This window comes from Myotis yumanensis, unplaced genomic scaffold (genome assembly GCF_028538775.1).
Source record: "Myotis yumanensis isolate MYYU_CA2020_CCGP unplaced genomic scaffold, mMyoYum1.0.hap1 SCAF_2, whole genome shotgun sequence".
Taxonomy (NCBI): Eukaryota; Metazoa; Chordata; class Mammalia; order Chiroptera; family Vespertilionidae; genus Myotis; species Myotis yumanensis.
In genome coordinates this window covers 147,361,277-147,381,348 of record NW_027223753.1, presented here as the reverse complement: position 1 = coordinate 147,381,348, position 20,072 = coordinate 147,361,277, and the positions used below count along the sequence as shown (strand labels likewise).

General features: G+C 34.7%; 1 protein-coding gene across 3 annotated transcripts in view; it reads right to left on the bottom strand.

Annotated features, from left to right (window-relative positions):
- TRAT1 (T cell receptor associated transmembrane adaptor 1) overlaps positions 1–13,682 on the bottom strand; it is a 34,161-nt gene extending 20,479 nt beyond the window's left edge. For 2 of the 3 annotated variants that reach the window (XM_070406154.1, XM_070406155.1), the window contains exon 1: positions 13,459–13,682. In XM_070406154.1, the coding sequence (XP_070262255.1) occupies positions 13,459–13,465 (7 nt within the window). In that variant the 5' untranslated portion in view covers positions 13,466–13,682. Of the gene's footprint in view, positions 1–3,086; positions 3,198–13,458 lie in introns of all 3 variants that reach the window. The other variant, XM_070406153.1, reaches the window with a different exon arrangement.
- Between the last annotated feature and the right edge of the window lie 6,390 nt (positions 13,683–20,072).

The following is a 20,072-nucleotide window of genomic DNA, read 5'->3' as shown; positions in this document are numbered from 1 at the left end:
TACTTATGGTATTGTTATAGGATTCCAGGGCAGGAGGAAGAGGGAAACTGAGAAGAAAGTTTAAACAAGGCTAGGCAGTGTGGGCAATTCCAGCCAGCTTTTAACTAACAAGCCATTATCTTCCCCAGCCGAGGACAGGAGAGCAAATGGTTAATAAAACCTCCCTAATGAGAGAATGCAGAAAGGGAGGAGAAAGGGGAAAAGAAAAAAAGGGCAGTTTTACTCCAGAAGCAGAGAAGCCAGCAGTTTCAAGACTTGGCAAGATGAAGTTGCCACAGCATGGTTGGAACTGGAGAGCATTATGCTAAGTGAAATAAGCCAGTCAGAGAAAGATAAATACCTCATGATTTCACTCATTTGTGGAATATAGAGAACTACATAGACTGATGAACAGGGACAGATCCAAAGACAAACAGCAATCAGGCTATTAATCCCCAGAGGGAAAGTAGGGAGGGAGGGGACAAGGGGAAGAGATCAACCAAAGGACTTATATGCATGCATATAAGCCAAACCAATGGACATGGACAACAGGGGGATGAGAGCATGAGCGGGGGTTAATGGGGGGGACACATTTCTAATACCTTAACTAATAAAGAATTTAAAATATATATATACATAAAAAAAGATGAAGTTGCCAGGTGCTTTTCATGAATTCTGGGAAGTCCACAACAAAGTAAATGGGGACCTTGAGAATTAATCTGTACCAAGATATTCAGCAGAGGAATTTTGAAACCTATAGACAGGAGGTATATAATGCCTCGGACCCCCACCCAACCTGCTCTTCAAATTAGCTTAGAGCCCATCTGTGCTCATAAGCCAGCTGTAAAGGTTTGCTTGCTTTGCTCTTTCAATAAAGGTGTATGCTTTAATAAAGTGGTTTTTTCACTATGCAGGCAAGGTTTCTCGTATAAATTCATTTATATGAGGTTGGGAACAGCCCTCTCCACTAACTCGGGGCTGTCCAGTCACACCTCTCTGGTGTTGGTGAGAGGTGCTTCTAAGAGTATGCTCAAGGCAGTAAGGATTTGTACTGAAAAGAAATAAAAATAAATCTGTCTTAAAAAATTTAAAACCTGCTACTCTTTTAGCAGTGATCAATTAACTATGATAAGCAAACAATTCCCCAAAGGAGTTTGTATGGTGGCAAAATGGTATGGATATGGATAAATTTCAACGTATAAATTATCAAAAATGAGAATTGGAAAACCCACATGTTTCTCTGGCCCCACACAAATCTCCAAATGATTGCCACTGGAAGCAATGGAAGAGAAGAGCACTAGTTCAGATGCATATTGCTGTCCTGGTTTCCCCCTTCAATTATTTCACTTCTATCGTTCTCAATTCAGTTTTTCTAACTCAGGTAAAAATATTATCTGCATTCATAAAACACTTTAATAAAATTTAAAATATATTCATTTTAAGCTACTGTACTAATAAAGAAAAGTACTAATCTTAGCTCATTTTCTTTCTATAAAGGAAGGAAACTTTTTAAAGAAGATGTCTGATGATGGGTCATTTGTGCATCTGATATAAACTTTGAAAAATAATTGATTTTAAAAGTAATTACTAATATCACTGCTAAAGAAAACGTGTTGCTTATCTGGAATTTCATCTTAAGCATAGAAATGATGTAATAGATACCCTAAAAGAGTGTAGGGTTTCTGGCTGAGGACATTTGGTCAGCACGAGCTGGTGGACGCCATTTTGGACAGAGAATTAGAAAAACTGAGCACTTATCCTTGATTTTTCCATTAAATAGATGTGTGACCTCAACTATGCCACTTCATTTTCAGACCCATGTGACAATGATGCCTTCCTCTTCATACTGTGCATTTGTTAGCAGCAATGGAGAAGACACTCCTAAGAGAATCAAGGACTCTCCTCAGAATCTGACCAACGTTCTCATTTAGCTTTATGCTGTGTTTCTTGGTCACATGTGTCTAACTTGGTTTGGTTAATTTCATTTTATTATTTTCATCTGTTAAAAGAAGATGTTTGTCTTTTCTATTTGTTTATTATCATTTACATGTTTTGTCCCTAATAGTTTGTTGGTTCTAGAATATTAAGATCCCCACCCCAAAATAGTTGAATTTTTATTTTTCTATCCATCCATCCACCCATCATCCATCCATCTACCCATTCAATCAATTCATGCATTCATTGTACATATATTGAATGCCCACATTGTGCAAAGATTTTGCTAGTTGTTGGGCACTACCCTATTTCAATAATGCACGTTAGAGTGAAATTCATATGTTTAAAACTGTTGCTCAGCTTGTTGAAAAGAAAAGCTGACAGTGGCAGGTCCCTTTGACCTGCCCTCCTAGGCCCTACGAGTGTTTAAACACAAGTCCATGGTTCAGTTTCCTTCTGATCCCCAAAGAGTCTTCTGCACTGTGGAGGCCCTGACACCAGCTGAGAAGTTTGAGTAGGCTCCAGTGGAACCTGAAAGAGCCAGTCTTCAATTTTCTCATCATATGTCAGGGAGAAGCTTTATGGCTGTTCCAGGATAGACTACTTTTATAGGTTGTTTAATTGGAGAAGGAAAAACACGTTTTATTAGGACAATCTCTTCCTACTCTATACCTTAAGGCAAAGATAAAATGAAGATTGGGGGTCTTCAATATTTCTAATATGACTGCGTTCTTTTTTGTTGTTGCTGTTAATCCTCACCCAAGAATATTTTTCCATTGATTTTTAGGGTGGAAGGGAGGGGGAGAAACAGAGAGAGAAACATTGATATGAGAGAGACACATCAATTGGTTGCCTCCCATATGCACCCTGACTGGGGATAGGGATCGAGCCTGCAATGGAGGTATGTGCCCTTGACCAGAATTGAACCTGCAGCCCTTCAGTTCCTGGGCCATCTGGGCTGTTGCTGTAACCACTGAGCCAAACAGGAAAGCCTGTGATTGAATTCTTAAATTAAGATAACCCTTAGGGTGAAAATGTGTCAAGTAGATTTTCTATAGATAAAAATATCTTATTTCATAACATTTTATGAAATTGTCTTCTTCTGTAGGTTTTCCAGTGAATCAGTTTCGATTCAAGCAGGTACCATATGGCTGTTTCTCAAAATGTCTTACCTTGTCGCTGCTTTTCCACATAGTGGGAAACATTGAAGATCAGTGATATAACCAGAGCTAAAACCAAGGAGGCTATAATTGCCCAGACATAATACTGGCATTCAGAGTTTCCTGCAAAGCAAAGCACACATACCCTTAATAGAGGTACTGGACTTATTATTGAATGTCAACTGTAATTAAAAAATAAATAAAATATGCTGTTCTATCTATCTATATCTATATATCATATGTATCATATATATCAACTGCTTACCTATTTTTTTCTTTGAACTGGGTATTTCCAAAATTAAAACTATTGTATTTATTCACAATGAAGGACAAATCCTCTGCCAAGAAATTAATTGACATTGAAAGCCAAAGGCTTCCTACAGATTTCAAAATGGGTATTGGTGAAGGTCCCTGAATTCAGCATGGGCAAAAGGAAGCAGTCTTAGTGTTAATGACATAGAAGACATTTTTAGTCTAGCTACTAAAATTTAACAACTGGTGACTGACTATAAGAACTTTGGTTCAAAATCAAGAATATCCAAATTACCCAAAATCATAGTTTGCTATATTTTTGCCCTTTCTTTCTTTCCCAGACTATAAAAGCAAGTATATTGCTTTCATTATTTACTGAAAACTACTTATTCCCTTCTATTATTCCCAGTAATATAGGATTCTGTATATTGGGATAAAACAATAATTCTGAAATCACAGTAACCCAGTGTCAAGACGGGCCTAAGAGCTTTTCTCATATTATTTAGATCCTCATGAATGAGTAATGGAGAGTTGATTATGCTTCCCTTTCTCATCTACAAGGCTTCTTTTTTCATTCCTGAGCCATAATGGGGATTCTGTGGGATATTATTGCCTATCAGTTGCCCTTGATTATTTATGGCAACCTTTACATATATATGAATGACTACTAAGATAATTAGTTTGATTTTACATAAAATGTATATTATTCAACCTATATAAAATTATTTATTTCTGTATATAATATTTAAATACATGTATATATTATATATGTTAACTATATTATATATCATATATGTATAATTATACATATTAACTACATATATATAATTATATATTAACCTAATATATATGAGCCTATTATAAGTCAGCCTTTATATTATAATATACATATATAATTATACTAATTATCTTAGTAGTGATATACCCATGTGAATGCTGACCCTAAATAGTAGCTTGTGATTCTATGCTATCATATATTTATATATTCATCCAATATTAATGAGACATCTCTTCTATGCCAGGAACTATCCCCTATATTAGGGAATAAAAAATAAAGAAAACAGCATCTTGCCCTCAAGGAAATCTCTATTTAGTTGGGGGCAGGGAGCTGAGGGCATGGATGTATAAACACATAATTGGAAATGCAATGTGTAAATAGCAACAACAGGGACTATGTTCCTTCCTGTCCCAACTCTCTGTGACTACCCAAAATAAGCAACCATCTTAGGCCCTTTCAAAGAAATCCAAACACTGATGTTAGACACAATAAACAGAACAAGCAAACCCTCAGTAGGAGGGAAATTCATTTTGCTTCCCTAGTCTGTCTTTAAAGCATCCAACTGACAATACCTAAACCCAAATGTTTTTTGTGCTGCTCTATTATCATTATCTCAAATTTGACATTTGAATTGCTGATTGTTTTCTTTGAATACTTTTGGACATTACCATGGTTCTTAAACTGCCCTCAGTGGTCCTGTGTATTTTAGTTGACTTTATTTATTGGCATCATTTTTTTTAAATGAGCATAAACATATAGATGATTAAATATATAAAAGATATATGAATTTATGATATAGATGTACATATACATATATGCATGTAATTTGCATATCATTTATTACAATATGCATTGCTTTTGTTTGAACTAGTCTGTGGCTCTTATAACACCAGCAAATCCTGGTGGTTTTTATCGCCTCTTTAGTTTTGCACCATGTTAGATGTTCAAAGTACTGTAAGTTCCACAAAGAATAGGACAATTTCTGCCTTCTACTCTGCAGTGCCAAATATACAGTATATGATTTATAAAACTTTTTTAAGAATTAATTAATTCATAGGAAAAGGTAACTGATAATGGTAGGAAAATGTGTGGTTTTCTTTAAGATAATTTTTATATTTCAGAAAGTATAAGACAGTGGTCGGCAAACCACAGCTCGCAAGCCACATTCAGCTCTTTGGCCCCTTGAGTGTGGCTCTTCCACAAAATACCACGTGGCCCACGCGCAGAAGTCAGTTTTCGGCCTGGGTGAGTTTATTTTGAAGAGTTGGCATTAGAAGAAGTGGGGAGTGTCGGGTTGGTCGGTTGGGGACTGGAGACACAGTGCAGGCGGGTCGCAGGATAAGCAGCGCAGAGGAGGTACATTGTTTTGAGGTAGTTCGCTGAGGTCAACCCCTTCCAACTCTCCCATCCACACTCGTCTATCTGAAACAAGTATACAAGAAGAGTGTGGATGGGAGAGTTGAAAGGGGTCGACCTCAGCGAACGTACCTCAATCAGATTGAGGACATTTTTTAGCAAAGGCCAGCTTAGGAGTACCCTAATTAAGTTAATAACAATGTACCTACCTATATAGTTTAAGTTTAAAAAATTTGGCTCTCAAAAGAAATTTCAATCGTTGTACTATTGATATTTGGCTCTGTTGACTAATGAGTTTGCCGACCACTGGTATAAGAAAATAGAGAAGACTGGAAGTCTTCTGCAGTAGACCTACTAATTAATTTGGTTAAAATCATGAAAGTTTGGAGGGGATTAATTTATTCAACAAGAACATAATCTTATAAATATTTATTAGAATTCTACAATATGATATTTATTAACTATTTGAAATACACTAATAATTCTCCTTCATGATACTGTATATATTCCTAGAATTACTTATTTGATATTTACATTTAATTATATATTTTTTTAAAATGCAACTGCCTGCTGAGTGTAAATATTTAAAATTCCAGCAATACTAATATATAAAATAACACCCAAGGTCCTCTATAAATGGGACACTAATATTATACTAATTGACCTTTTTTATAAAAACATGGGGATTTTTACCATGCTAGTATGTTAATTTTTAGTAGCTACGTAGAATTCCACAGTATTTAATTCAACTACCCTTTCTCTAAGATGGATGCTCTGATGTTTTAAATGTTTTTCTCCTATAAACAAAATGCAAGAAACGTCATTGTACAGATATTTTGTGCTTATGTGGGTTATTTGTAAAAGAGGTCCCTGAGAATAGAATTGCTGTGTAAAAGGGAACTTTTAAAGCACGCTTTCAGGGACAGACTGACCCCCACCCTCCATTGATAATAATCCTTTCAGGTGGTTGATTTAACATAATTGTGGAAAATGGGACCAACAAGCTGTCTCACTCGCCAGGTAGATCTCAGTTTCCCTCTTTGCTGTCACAATACAGAAATTTTACAGAAATATTAATTTCTGGCTTCTATGATTAAATTAATTGTTTTTATCATTAAATACTTTTCTTCTTGCACATATCATTTAAAGACCCACAGTCTAGGTCCATTCTAAATTCTTTCACATTTTAAAGCAATCTGAGGGCACACTCTATATTTTCTATTGCAATATAACACAATGACCATTTCAGGTTACTCAGGCAGCCAAAATAGACTGTATTCATTCACTCTCCACAGGTATTTGGTGACATTTAAATAAATATGCTTTAATTGTTACAAAGAAGCCAGACACATTATACACATCATCCATATTCAATGTTAAAAAACAATTAGTAAACTCAGATAGGCAAAAACAAAAGGATAAGTATTAACCACAATCTTATCGAGAGACAATCACTGTGAACACCTTGGTTTGTATACTGCCAAACCTATTCTCTGTGCAGAAATTTTTACAGGTGAAGACTTGGGTTTCAATTATGCTGATTATACTATTACCTACTTTACCCCCAATAATTTCATAGTGTGCTTTTTTCCTATAAACAATATATGCTTCCATTTACTTTGCTGCCCTATATTCCATTGTATGGGTTTTCCATAATTTATTTAACTAATCCCTTGTGAAAAGATATTTAAGTTGCCTCTAATTTTTAGTTATATAAGCAGTGTTGTGATAAATATCTTCAGCTAAAACTATATACTTACCTTAGTTGTTTTTTTTACTCCTCACCCAACGATATTTTTCCATTGTTTTTTTGTTTGCTTGTTTGTGTTTTTTTTTGGGGGGGGGGGTTTAGAGAGAGTGGAAGAGAAAGGAAGACAGAGAGAAATGTAGATGTGAGAGAAACACATTAATTGATTGCCTCCCACAGGAGCCTCAACCAGGGCCCAGACTAGGGTTGAGGAGGAACCTTCAACCGAGGTACGTGGTGCCCTTGACTGGAATCCAACCCGGGACCCCTCAATCCCCAGGCTGACACTCTATCCGCTGAGCAACACTGGCTAGGGCTCACCTTAGTTTGTTTTTTTGTTTGTTTGTTTTTTGGTAAAAATTCTTGAAGATGAATTTCTGGATCAAAGGATGTACACAGCTTAAAGAATTTTGATATCTTGATATCCAAGGTTTTAAAACACAATACTAAACAGACCATACTCAGGTCAGTCTGCCCTCTTTCCTATTAGTTCAGTTGGCCCTGAAGTTGTGTTTATGGCTCTTTGGTTAACCCACATTACATCAACTACCACTCAGGACCTAGTTCTATCCTTCCACACACTGTCTTCATATACTCCCCTCCTCTGTGATTTCTGAAGAAAGTTGGCTCTTTGTCTTCTTTCTGGAATCAATGACATAGATCCTTCAAAAGAAGGTGCCTGTTCCTATTTCTGCCCTAAAAATAGAGGATATTACTCTTTTCTTTCTTATCATAAATTATTTCTTCAGAATGTTATTATAGGTTTCTTGTATCTTTTAGGACTTATCTTCTATACCACCCAATGATACACCATGCTCCAATCATTCCAAAGCATTTGCAATTGTTAATAGATATCATACTTACCATTTTGTGTCTTTATATCTCTGTTTACTTGTCCCTTTGCCTGAAATACCTTTCCCCTACCAATCTGAATTCCTAGTCCTATTCCTCAAGACTACCTTCTCTTTGCAGCATTCACTCCTTTGAAGCTTCTTGTTCTTCACCAAATGACATCCTATTGTATCCCTCTGCAATTCAATTGACTACATATTAGCATAATCAATTATATATATATATATATATATATATATATATATATATATACATAAAGCTCCCCAGTAGTCTCTTAACTTCCCAAAGGACAGAAAGACTATCATATTTATCTTCATTTTCATGCCTCATTTCTCCCTTGTACCTATTATTATGGAGATTAAGTGAATTAAGATATATAATGAGATTAGGAGAGTAGTGTGTTTCACTAATATTTAATGTTCAACGAATATTAGCTGTTGTTCTTCTTTTTATTATTATCTTATGCCTAGCAAGACTCCTGCAATCATTTCTGCAACCTACTCAGCACAAAGTAGGTGCTCACTAAACCTGTGTCAACTGACCAAATAAATGAAAGGTGGAGTAAAAGAAGGTTAATGTAATGACCAGGACCAATGGAAAGGTTCTGATCAAGTATTAAGGTCTAGAAATATCCACACCCCAAGAAAAACAAGTTGAACATTCTTTTACATTTGTCTCCCATGCTATTGAGAAAGGACCGGCCTTCCAGAAGCTGGGAAATAGAACTTGTGAGAGAAGAGTAACTCATTAAGCCACTGTGGCTTTGCTGAAAGTTATCAACAAATCCTAATTCTCTCTGCCTTGAATTTGTATTTACCAAAAAAACCTAAAAAGAATTAATTTGTTTTTCCCAGGAAGCATGATACAAGAAAGTTGGTGCTAACAGCTAGCTATCCGATTAGATTGATGGGGGCAGTCACCACTATAAATAAAATATTTTATTTTCTGCTCTAAAAATCTTTGGGGAGTTTGATTACCAGTAGAGTCAGTATAATCTCTGGGAAAGACATTTAGAAAAAACCACTAGTCGAGGTAAATTGTATAAGCCCAACTGCAACCCTAGGAAATACAGGGTGGGGCAAAAGTAGGTTTACAGTTGTAAGTAACTGAAACACAGAGTTTATTCTTGCATTACTGTTTATTAATCACTGTATTATTTTCCATATAAACAACTGTAAACCTACTTTTGCCCCACCCTATATATGCTTGCATAAAATTGGGATGTTAATAACATAAGAGGTAGGGTGCAGAAATAATCTCACAGACTACCTAATAGTTTTAAGAAGCATAAAATGAAGTGTGCTTTCATTCTCTTCTTTTCAACTTTTGCCTTAAGGACATACTATGTTTATTTTGACTTGTTAAATGAACACCCTCCAACTATGAAAACAGAAAAAAATATCTTTCTTATACGTTGAGAATATGGTTTAGCATGGTCTCCAGTTTTCCTTTGATGTTAGGAGTCTATATTCCTAATGACCTCTTATTTTCCAAGATTTTTTCCCTTTTGTAATGTAATTTGAATTTTACATAGGAAGATTTTCATTTAGAAGCTTTACATTTCATGACATTCTCAATGTGTTTCATAATCTTTGATTGCCAACAATAAATACCCCTATTTTGAAAAAAAAAAACAAAAAACATGCCGATGAGAAGATTTTGAGTAGCTAAATGGTGAAGATTTTCAACTTAAATGGAAAGATTTGTATAAATGTTCACACACACACACACACACACACACCACTTCATCCTTCCCTTACCCAGTTATTTTCCATATAGAGTATGAATATTTTCAATACATCTGGGTATCTATTCAGTAGAGACAGTCCATCTTATAATATTGAATGCACAAAGTGCTCAAAAATTCTTGCCCAACAAATGCAATCTTTAGTATCATATTCATTAACTATAATTACTTTCATTTGTATAGCTTTTATCAATCCAGAAAGAACTCCCACATAATTTGAGTTGAGCTATTTACACTGTTAAAAAGCCAGAGGCAATGACAACTAGTAAAACCATGATTTAAGTTTCTATCTAGCTTTCAACAGCCAGAGGCTAAGAGAGAGAGGTTTAATTATAAGACCTCTGATTCCCTTAAGCCAATAGTACTTGGCAGGCACTGTATTTAAAATTCACAATTACATGTGCTCTGGAAGGAAGCTCAGCTAAGCAAATGTAATGCCTTCTGCTTTGCAGGTTTGATTCATACAGAAGCCTGTACTTAAACAAGAACTAACAGAAAAGCAATAAATATAATGCCTTAATTGTTTCGCCTTCAGGGGTTCTATAACTGAGATAAGTGTATGAGCTTCTAGTATTTAGGTTATGGCTTCTCTTGGTGGTTTCTCTCCTTGGTTTATAAATTCTGTCAGAGCAGTGACTATCTCTTCCTTGCATTCCATGAATGTCTATATTTATTTAAGCACCCCAGAAAGATCAAAGAAAAAGTGTATGTACTTATCGTTTCCTATTGGAGAAGCACCTTGGTAAAGACCCTGAGGTTGGCATGGGTGTGTGGAAACTTTCATTCAGCAAAATACTATAACCACTATATTTCTTTATTGTCTTAAGAAGAAGGTTTGTTAATTTTTTCTCTCTTCTTTTTAATTCAGGATGCTGAGAAAATTAAATGAAATTAAAAATGCCTGGAAACTGATCGATAATATTTATTATTAACTAGCAATTTGTGGACATTTTCTTTCTCAGCTGTGACCTCTAAGTGACAATTTTTCCTGGATTGATTTTCCTTAACATCATTGTCAAACTATCTAAATTAAATAATGAAACATGTTGTTTAACTTACTTTTATTTTAAAGAAGATCTGAATTTAAAAGATGAGTCATAAGTCATTCCTACCTACCTAGTTTCTAAAAGAAAGGCTTTCATTGGTTTCTAAAAGGTAACTGAGGCTCAAGGGGAAAGGAAATTGAACAAATACCATGAAAATTCTTTTATAGAAAACAGCAATGTAACCACACTGTGAATCATTGTTTGAACTATATTAATGATAGCCCAAAGGGGTTGACTCAGCTAATATTGATTTTGTGTGAATGCAGAAACACAGTAAAAATTATTATACCAGCATATATATTGATGCAGTGACTACAAGGCATGTAGGTAAGAGATAAAGGGAAGATTTGGGTTTTTAATTTCATACATGTTTTAATTAACTAGAAACTTCATTTTTTTGTTGTGTTCAAACATTTTCTTTTTTTACTTTACCTATCTCAATGTAAAAAATATTATCATCTGATTGTCATCTTATTTCACATTACGGTTTTTTTTGTTTTAAGATCTATGAGCTTTTATGATGAATAGTTTATTTATTTATTTTTTTTGTCTCTTCTGTGGAATTGTAGGTCTTAATGGAGGAGCTCCTGCCTTACACCAAAGGAAAAATCTAAATTTCAAAGTGCTATGGAGGAAAATTGTACCCTATCCTTTATAAAATTACCATTAGTTAATACTGGAAATGGCTGAATGTCATATTCACTGACTTTGGCCTCCCCCAAGTCCCTATCACCATTAGCTCATGGCAACTGTTTATAGAATTGCTTCATTCATTTCTTGCAGGACACTAGCAAAACCAGGACAATTGTTTTTGTTCTTTGATCATCTATGAACCCTGGAAAAGATGAAAGGCATGAAAACTGTATGTCAGCTTACACACCCTTGTGTACCTAATCCAATCAATTGATTTTAAAATCCAGCAAACAAAACACTGGAAACAAATTCACAGAAATTATCAGATATGATATTGTTATAAATAGCTCATACAAATTAACATTAAAAGTACTATATGCACAAAAATTAAGCAAAAGATGTGATCAGACAATTTACAAATGGTGGAGTTATAAACAATTTAAAAACCCATGCAAAATGTTCAACCTCATTATAATCAAAGTAATGTTTATTAAACAATGGGTTACATGTTGTGCTTTTTATTAGTAAAGAGTTTTTAATCAGATCAGCTTATTAAGGGGAAGCACAGCTAGGAGGAGAGTGACTTGGCATCGCTCTTGGAAAAGCAATCTGGTAAAATGGGACATGAAATGTTCATAACCTCTTACTCAGTAATCCCAGTTCTAGAAACGTTGCCCAAAAAGATAATCCTAAATATAGAAAAAGCTATAAAGATGCTCATCTTTCTGTCATTTAAAAAATATAAAAAATGGATACAACATAAATGTCCAATAATAAGCAAGTAACTAAGTAAACTATAATTAACCCAATACATGTTATTTTGTGCATTCATGTAAAGTAATCAAGCAGAAATTATTATAAAAAGGGAAATAATTATGTTATAATGTTTGTGAAAAGAGCTGGATTATGATTTTATGTACATTATTATTTCAGTTATGAAAAGCAAACCATGTAGAACGTAAAGAAATAAAAATTGGAAGGAATACAATGCACTATCTTCAGGTTCTTTTTTAAGGAAATGGGAACTATGTAAATTTCTTTCCTTCATATATATATATATATATATATATATATATATATATATATAGATATATATGTATTTCACAGTTCTCACCCTTAATAAATATGCATATTTTCTCCTATCATGAAGAATTTTTTACTAAAGAAATAGAAAGCAAATAAAATAATAAAAGAGGGATGAACCATTCACATGGAAGAGACACAGCTAATCAATGTGAATTCAACTTCATTCCAGAAGTGATGGAATTTACACTGGCCTTTACAAAATTATCATCTCTCTTAATGTTAACAATTGGATTGATTTCTGGGGAGTTAATATAGTTTCTAAGCTACAAAGAATTAGAATGTGGTTACTTCTAACCTACTTTATAACTGAACTAGACTGAAGAAGAAAGTGTAGTGGTCAATGAAAGTTTCTTTTAAAATAATGAGCCCTTTAAGTGTCATAATTATTTTTAAAAACCCAGCTACAACTAGCTTTATATTATAAAACACTTCCAAATTTTTTAAAGAGTAATAGTGACTTATATTCATTAGTAGATTTAAAAATATGTTCTAATTACACTAAAGGTTATTTCGCATTTAAGAAATAATGTGTAAACTTGCCCTAGCCGGTTTGGCTCAGTGGATAGAGCATCAGCCTTTGGGCTGAAGGGTCCCAGGCTCGATTCCAGTCAAGGGCACATGCCTGAGTTGCCAGCTCTATCCCTAGTAGGAGGGCATGCAGGAGGCAGCTGATCAATGATTCTCTCTCAGCATTGATGTTTCTATCTCCCTCTCCCTCTCCCTTACTCTCTGAAATCAATAAAAAAAATATTTTTTTAAAAAGAAAAGAAAGAATGTGTAAATTAATTTGTTTTCCGAATCCTAAGTGTACTTGCTGGAGACTCAGAAATTATTAAGTGAAATTTTAGGCATAGGAATGAAACAAAATAATTAAAAATGCCACTTACCTGACATGCTTCTTTTTTCAGAGAAATCCTTATGCAGCCATAAGGTAAATGCATGGATTAAAAATGCTCCCACAAACTTTTGTTTCCAAGTAACGTTGCTTTGTTATGTCAAAGAAGTGTGGCAGTAAAATTTGTCTTTTTCTCTACCTCAGTTTTTTCTCTCACTTGTTTCTTAACATCTTTGGTGTGTAGTCTGTTCAGTTACAAACAGGAAATGTGGTGACTGAGGCTTTCAGGCTTTTGATCTGAAACTGGTAGGCTCTTAAGTTTTTGTGCAACGTGAGAAAATCCCACGATGCTCCGTACTATGGTATTTAAATTTTTATCAATACCGAAACCTCATTTAAAACTAAACAATGAAATCAAGTTTTAAATTAGACTAAGAGGGATCTCCAGTCTTTCTAGAAAGAATACAGGGATCTCTTCACTAATGAGTTTACATGAAAATAAAATAAAATGTACTAAACTGAGGAGGAAACAGTGAGAAGCCCCAGGTGTGCTAAGCTGCTGGTTGTGTGTGTGTGTGTTTTTTGTTGTTGTTGTTTGTTTGTTTTTTTGAGGCATGACAGAAGGGAGGGAATTAACACGTTTGAACGCTACTTATGTCATTATTCTCTACATTATTCCACTAGGGAGGTGAACGAGTGCCTGCCTTCTGTCCTGCCAGTTACCCCAGCCAATGTGACTCCCTCTGACAACCTAGGCCCACTTGGCAACCAGCTCCAGCTCCCAGTCCCCACGCCAGAGTCTCAATGATCAGAAGTTTTTAAATGTAAGTGAGCATAAGTATGTTATGTGGTCCTAATTTAACATGCGTATTCCTGAGACCCTCTAAACCAGAATATGTGGAGTGGAGCCCAGGCACTTGCGTTTTCACAAGCACCCCCTGGTTGTTTTAATGCAGGTGTTCTGAACAACGCTCTGAAGAAACTCATATATACATCAATAGCAACATTTTATTTTTAGCATCAGTCAGATAAAGGTTGTCTCAGTGGTAACTATGTACGTATATGGTTTCTATGAGCCTCTGTGTATGTATATCTGCTGCCCGTACCTATGCATATTTGCTTATGTAGTCCACTAATTTCTTTAATGATAGAAGAATGACACACCTGACTCCAGTTTATCACAAGAAGAGATGTACTTAAACTTTAAAAAGGGAAATTTTAAGCTGAGACTTGATGCATAGGCTCAGAGCAAAGATATTAGGTGGCTGGCAGGATATTTTACTCTGGCTGATTTTTCTAAGATTATTGAGGGCAGGGAGGGTATTGATCTTATCCATCATTAAAATTCAAGCCTCTAGACCAGTGATAGCGAACCTATGACAAGCGTGTCAGAAGTGACACGCGAACTCATTTTTTGGTTGATTTTTCTTTGTTAAATGGCATTTAAATATATCAAATAAATATCGAAAATATAAATCTTTGTTTTACTATGGTTGCAAATATCAAAAAATTTCTATATGTGACACAGCACCAGAGTTAAGTTAGGGTTTTTCAAAATGCTGACACGCCGAGCTCAAAAGGTTCGCCATCACTGCTCTAGACTGATGCCTGGCACATGGTAGTTCTCAATAAATATTCTCACAATGACTGGACAAATAAAGGAATGTTAGTCTTCTGCTTTCTCCTTGCTTCATTACAGAAAACAACTCCCTAGTAGCCAAAATGCAGGGCTTTCTTACTCTTTGGACAGAGTTGCCTAAACACTAACAGATTTTGCTACTTCACTCACCTTCTCCAAAAACATTTCTTGTTATTCATTTAATCAGAATCTGTAAAACTGAAACAGACCATGGAGACTTCCTCATCTAATATTATTTTTTTAAAGCATGTTCATAGTATGTTCTATATAACACTAGGCCTTTAAGAAACTTGGAAAACTAATGTTCCTTCAACAAATATATTCAGAAAACCTGTTATTTTCACCTTTGTGAATGCAAGCATATTAAAGGCTTGATGAGTCCTACCAAAAAAGAAAACAGAATAACCATTTAAATAGGCTTTTTCTAAACCTACTTGACCAGAGAACTTATTGTTCAGCTGCCATCCACTAGCAGGGTGTGTGAAGCAGGCCTGGATGCCCACAGACCAAAAGCTCAAGGGAACAGAAGTCTCGGGTGCCTGTAGGGACCAAAGGACAACAAAGAATCAGAGGATCTATTCAACAACTGGGTAGAACACAGGAATAGAGGCTGCTGGAAAGCGGAAGCCCAGACTTCAGGTAGTTTTGAACACCTGAGACATCTCTTAAGAGAAGAGAGCCCAGCTGTGGGGCAGCCTTGAGGGGTTGAGCTTTGGTCCTGAAATAGGATAACTGGCAAGGAGAATAGGAGCCTCAGGCTTGAAAGGGAACTGCATAGATTACCAAAACAGGACTTTGGAACATGGGCAAGGCAGATGCCCATTTGGATCAACTGGGACATACCGAGAACATGCATGGGAGAAAGAAGTGGTCTCAGAACTGGAAATGTAGATGCAGGCATCCCCTTGTTAGAACAAGGACAATGCGGAGGATGAAAAAAGAAGGAACAAGGATACCCCATCCAAGCCATTCCATAAAGCACAAATCAGAAACAATAAGGGTATTCAATAGTTGGTTTTGGCTGCAGAGACGGTCAGACTCAGTAAGAATGATTCGGTTAAAAATGCAGAAATTCTGTGGTTAGCTCAGGAGGTAGATGTACCTCTCAAGACAGCCCAAAAGGAGAGAGAGTCAAACTAAACCCACAAGTTGGGACAGTGCCTGAAGCTGCCTAAGAGCTTCTCTGCCTCAACTGTGGAAATCTGGGGAAGGCAAGGGCAGAAGAGACAGGCAAAGACAGTGAAAGGGTATACTCTCCCTCTTCAGGTCAACCAGACTATATGTGGTACATTTTAATGGCTTAAACGAGTTAATGAACATGATCCATGATTGTCATCTTCAACACAGTAAAACTTAGGCTGATAAATTTTAACTACTTCACAGTTTCCAATTATGATGATATTTTTGAAAAGTGATCTACATTATAATATTCCCCGTTCCATAGATTTATATAATCAGGAGATAGAGCAAGATTATCCAAGGTCACACCGAAAGTTCATGTTTTTGTATTAGATAGCGCCATAGGTGTTTGAAATTTGCTGGGGGAAAAAGTGATAGCTTTTGATTAAATATAGATGGCTGAACAAATAGAGACATTATCAGAATGTAAAAAAAGTCCATGGATATATGCCTGTTATGAAATACATGAGCGAGTGAATTCAGAGATTTGAATAATAGCTTCACGAACATTCAAATGATAAATAAACATGAGGCTTCTGTAGTACTTTTTAATGAGATGGGTTATCAAAATGAAGTTTATAAGATAGCTAGACTAAGCAGAACTGTCCTGACAGTTAGAAATATTGTAGGAAATTTGGGGAGAAAGTATGTAGTTTTGATGGGCACCTGTCAAGAAATGAGAATTTTAAGGCCAACAAAATTGAGTTTTGTTGCCAAAAAAAATTTTAAATATCAGAATGGTAGCTGCCAGTCAGAGCTTCCGCATTCAGAAAAAAATGGGTCATAGAGTATAAAAAAAGTCCCAGTTTTTAATTCTCTTTTTTATGGTTACTATTATTTGGGTAATTAATCTTTATCATGATAGGGTATTTATTTATATCTCTGTATATATATATATATGTGTGTGTATATATATATATATACATATATACATATATATATATACATTCAAATATATATATATTATACAAACACTCATATATATTTTTCTTCTTTTCTTCATACAAGATGATCCAAATTGTAAAGCATAAGTAGTTTTTAGCAAGAGATTACCTGGGACTTTGACTTTATATTTTACTTTTTCTAATTTTTATTTATTTATTTATTTACTTATTTATTTTTTATATTTTTATTGATTTCAGAGAGGAAGAAAGAGGGAAAGAGAGATAGAAACATCAATAATGAGAATCATTGATTGGCTCCCTCCTGCACTTCTCTTCCTGGGGATGGAGCCCGCAACCCAGCCACGTGCCCTTGACTGGAATCAAACTTAGGACCCTTCAGTCTACAGGCCAACGTTCTATCCACTGAGCCAAACCAGCTAGGGCATGAAATTATCCTTTTAAAAAAATCAAAACAAAGGCATTCCTAGATAAACAAAAAATTATAGAATTCACTGCAGACCTGACTTACAGGAAAAAAACACACTCAAAGTAAACCCTTTAAGCTGAAGGAAATTACACAAGATACTAATTCAGATGCACAGGAAGAAATGGATGTCATCAGAAATATTTGAGTAAATTAAAAGACTATGTGTGTATATGTATAATTTTTCTCTTTCTTAATTTCTTTAAAATCAGGAGATTCCTTAACATCATAATTCTAACATATTATTATTATTTTTATAATAGAGATGGAGCTTTTTATACATGAGGATAACACAAATGAATGGGGAGAGATTAAATGGAGCTTTACTGATATTATAATATATTTATATATATTTTACTAAAATTAAGACAGTGCTAACTTTAAGTGAATTTTTAAAGTTAAAGATGAATATTTTAATCCCTAGAGTAACAAAAAAAAACCTTCAAAGAATACAGTTAAATAATCAACAGGGGAACTAAAATGTTATCCAAAAAGTGTTCATTTCGCATAAAGACAGTAATAGGGAATAGAGGAACAAAAAATAAATGAGATATGCAGAAAACACATAGCAAAATGGCAGCTATAAGTCCAATTATATTAATCATTACATCAAATGTGAATAAGCTGAAAACTGCACTCAAAAATCAGAGGTAGAATAAATTAAAAAACACACCAAGATCTTATAATCTATCTACAAAAGAAATACTTAAAATTCAGAGATACAAATGGGTGAGGGTAAATAGATGGGACAAAAATGCGTGCATATAGTAACCATAACAGGGAGTGGCTATATTAATCAGGGATGAAATAGACCTCAAGGCAAAAAATATTACTAGTGATGATTTTTAGATAATATTTCATAATGATAAAAGGGTTAATACATCAGAAACATATAAACATTATAAATATATAAGCTTATAACAATAGAATCCCAAAACAAATGAAACAAAAACCAACACAATTTAAGGAGAAATAGAAAATACAACAGCCATTGTTGAAGATTTAGCTACTTCTGACTCAGTAATAATATAGAAGCCTTGAACAACACCATTAAACAGACTTAATTGACATGTAAAGAGTATTCTCCACAGAGCAACATCAAAATACACATTACTTTTAAGCACACCTAGAACAATCTTCGGGATAGAATGGTATATGCTTTTTCATAAAGCAAGTCTCACAACAATTAAAGGGATTGCAATAACACCAAGTATTTTTATTATCATAATGGAATAAAATTAGAAATCAACAATAGAAATATATTTGGGAAATCCCCAAATATTTGGAAAATAAACAACAGACTTCTAAATAACTGATGGTCAGTCCTAGCTGGTTTGGCTCAGTTGATAGTCTATGAACTGAAAGGTCCCGGGTTTAATTCCTGTCAGGGGCACATGCCCAGGTTTCGGGCTTGATCCCCAGTAGGGGGCATGCAGGAGGCAGCTGATCAATGATTCTCTCTCATCATTGATGTTTGTATCTCTCTCTCCTTCTCCCTTCCTCTCTGAAATCAATAAAAATATATTTAAATAACTCATGATGAAAGAAAAACCCACAAGATAAATTACAAAATACTTTAAACTGAATGAAAGTAAAAACACAACACCAACGTTTACAGGATGCAGTGTTTAGAAGAAAATATAGGTCATAAAATGCCTTCATAATCAAAGCAGAAAAATCTAAATCAAGCTTAAAGTAGAAAGAAGAAAATAATAAAAAACAGAGCAGAAATCAGTAGAATAGAAACATAAAAACAATTAAAAATATCAATGGAGCCGAAACCGGTTTGGCTCAGTGGATAGAGCATCGGCCTGCAGACTGAAAGGTCCCAGGTTCGATTCCGGTCAAGGGCATGTACCTGGGTTGCGGGCACATCCCCGGTAGGAGATGTGCAGGAGGCAGCTGATCGATGTTTCTCTCTCATCGATGTTTCTAACTCTCTGTCTCTCTCCCTTCCTCTCTGTAAAAAATCAATAAAATATATTTAAAAAAATATATATCAATGGAACTAAGAGCTGGTTTTTTGTAAAGGTCAGTAAAATTGACAAACATAAGTAGAGATCCTATAGGAATAAAAATAATTAAAAGAAAATATGAACAATTTTACATGCCTAAAAATTAAACACAGATGGAATGGAGAAATTTCTAGAAAGATGCAAATTACCAAAACTGATTTGAAAAGTAATAGAAAACCTGAATAGACCTAGCAAAAAGAGAAAATTAAATTCGTGATTAAAAATACGGGAAGAGGGAGATTGAAGGAAGGAAACTTTATAAAATTCTACATTATTTGAATCTTATACAATGAGAATATAATGCTGAATTATTTGTGTGATGATAAAAATGTCTATTTATGCTATTGTAGTTGTTTAGAGTTCAGCTTAAATATTAAACTCTTAGAACACATCAGGATTCACCCAACATAAGTTTATTTAGATATAAGAAATAGCCCAGCACATACAACAACGTAGCTGTTGTGT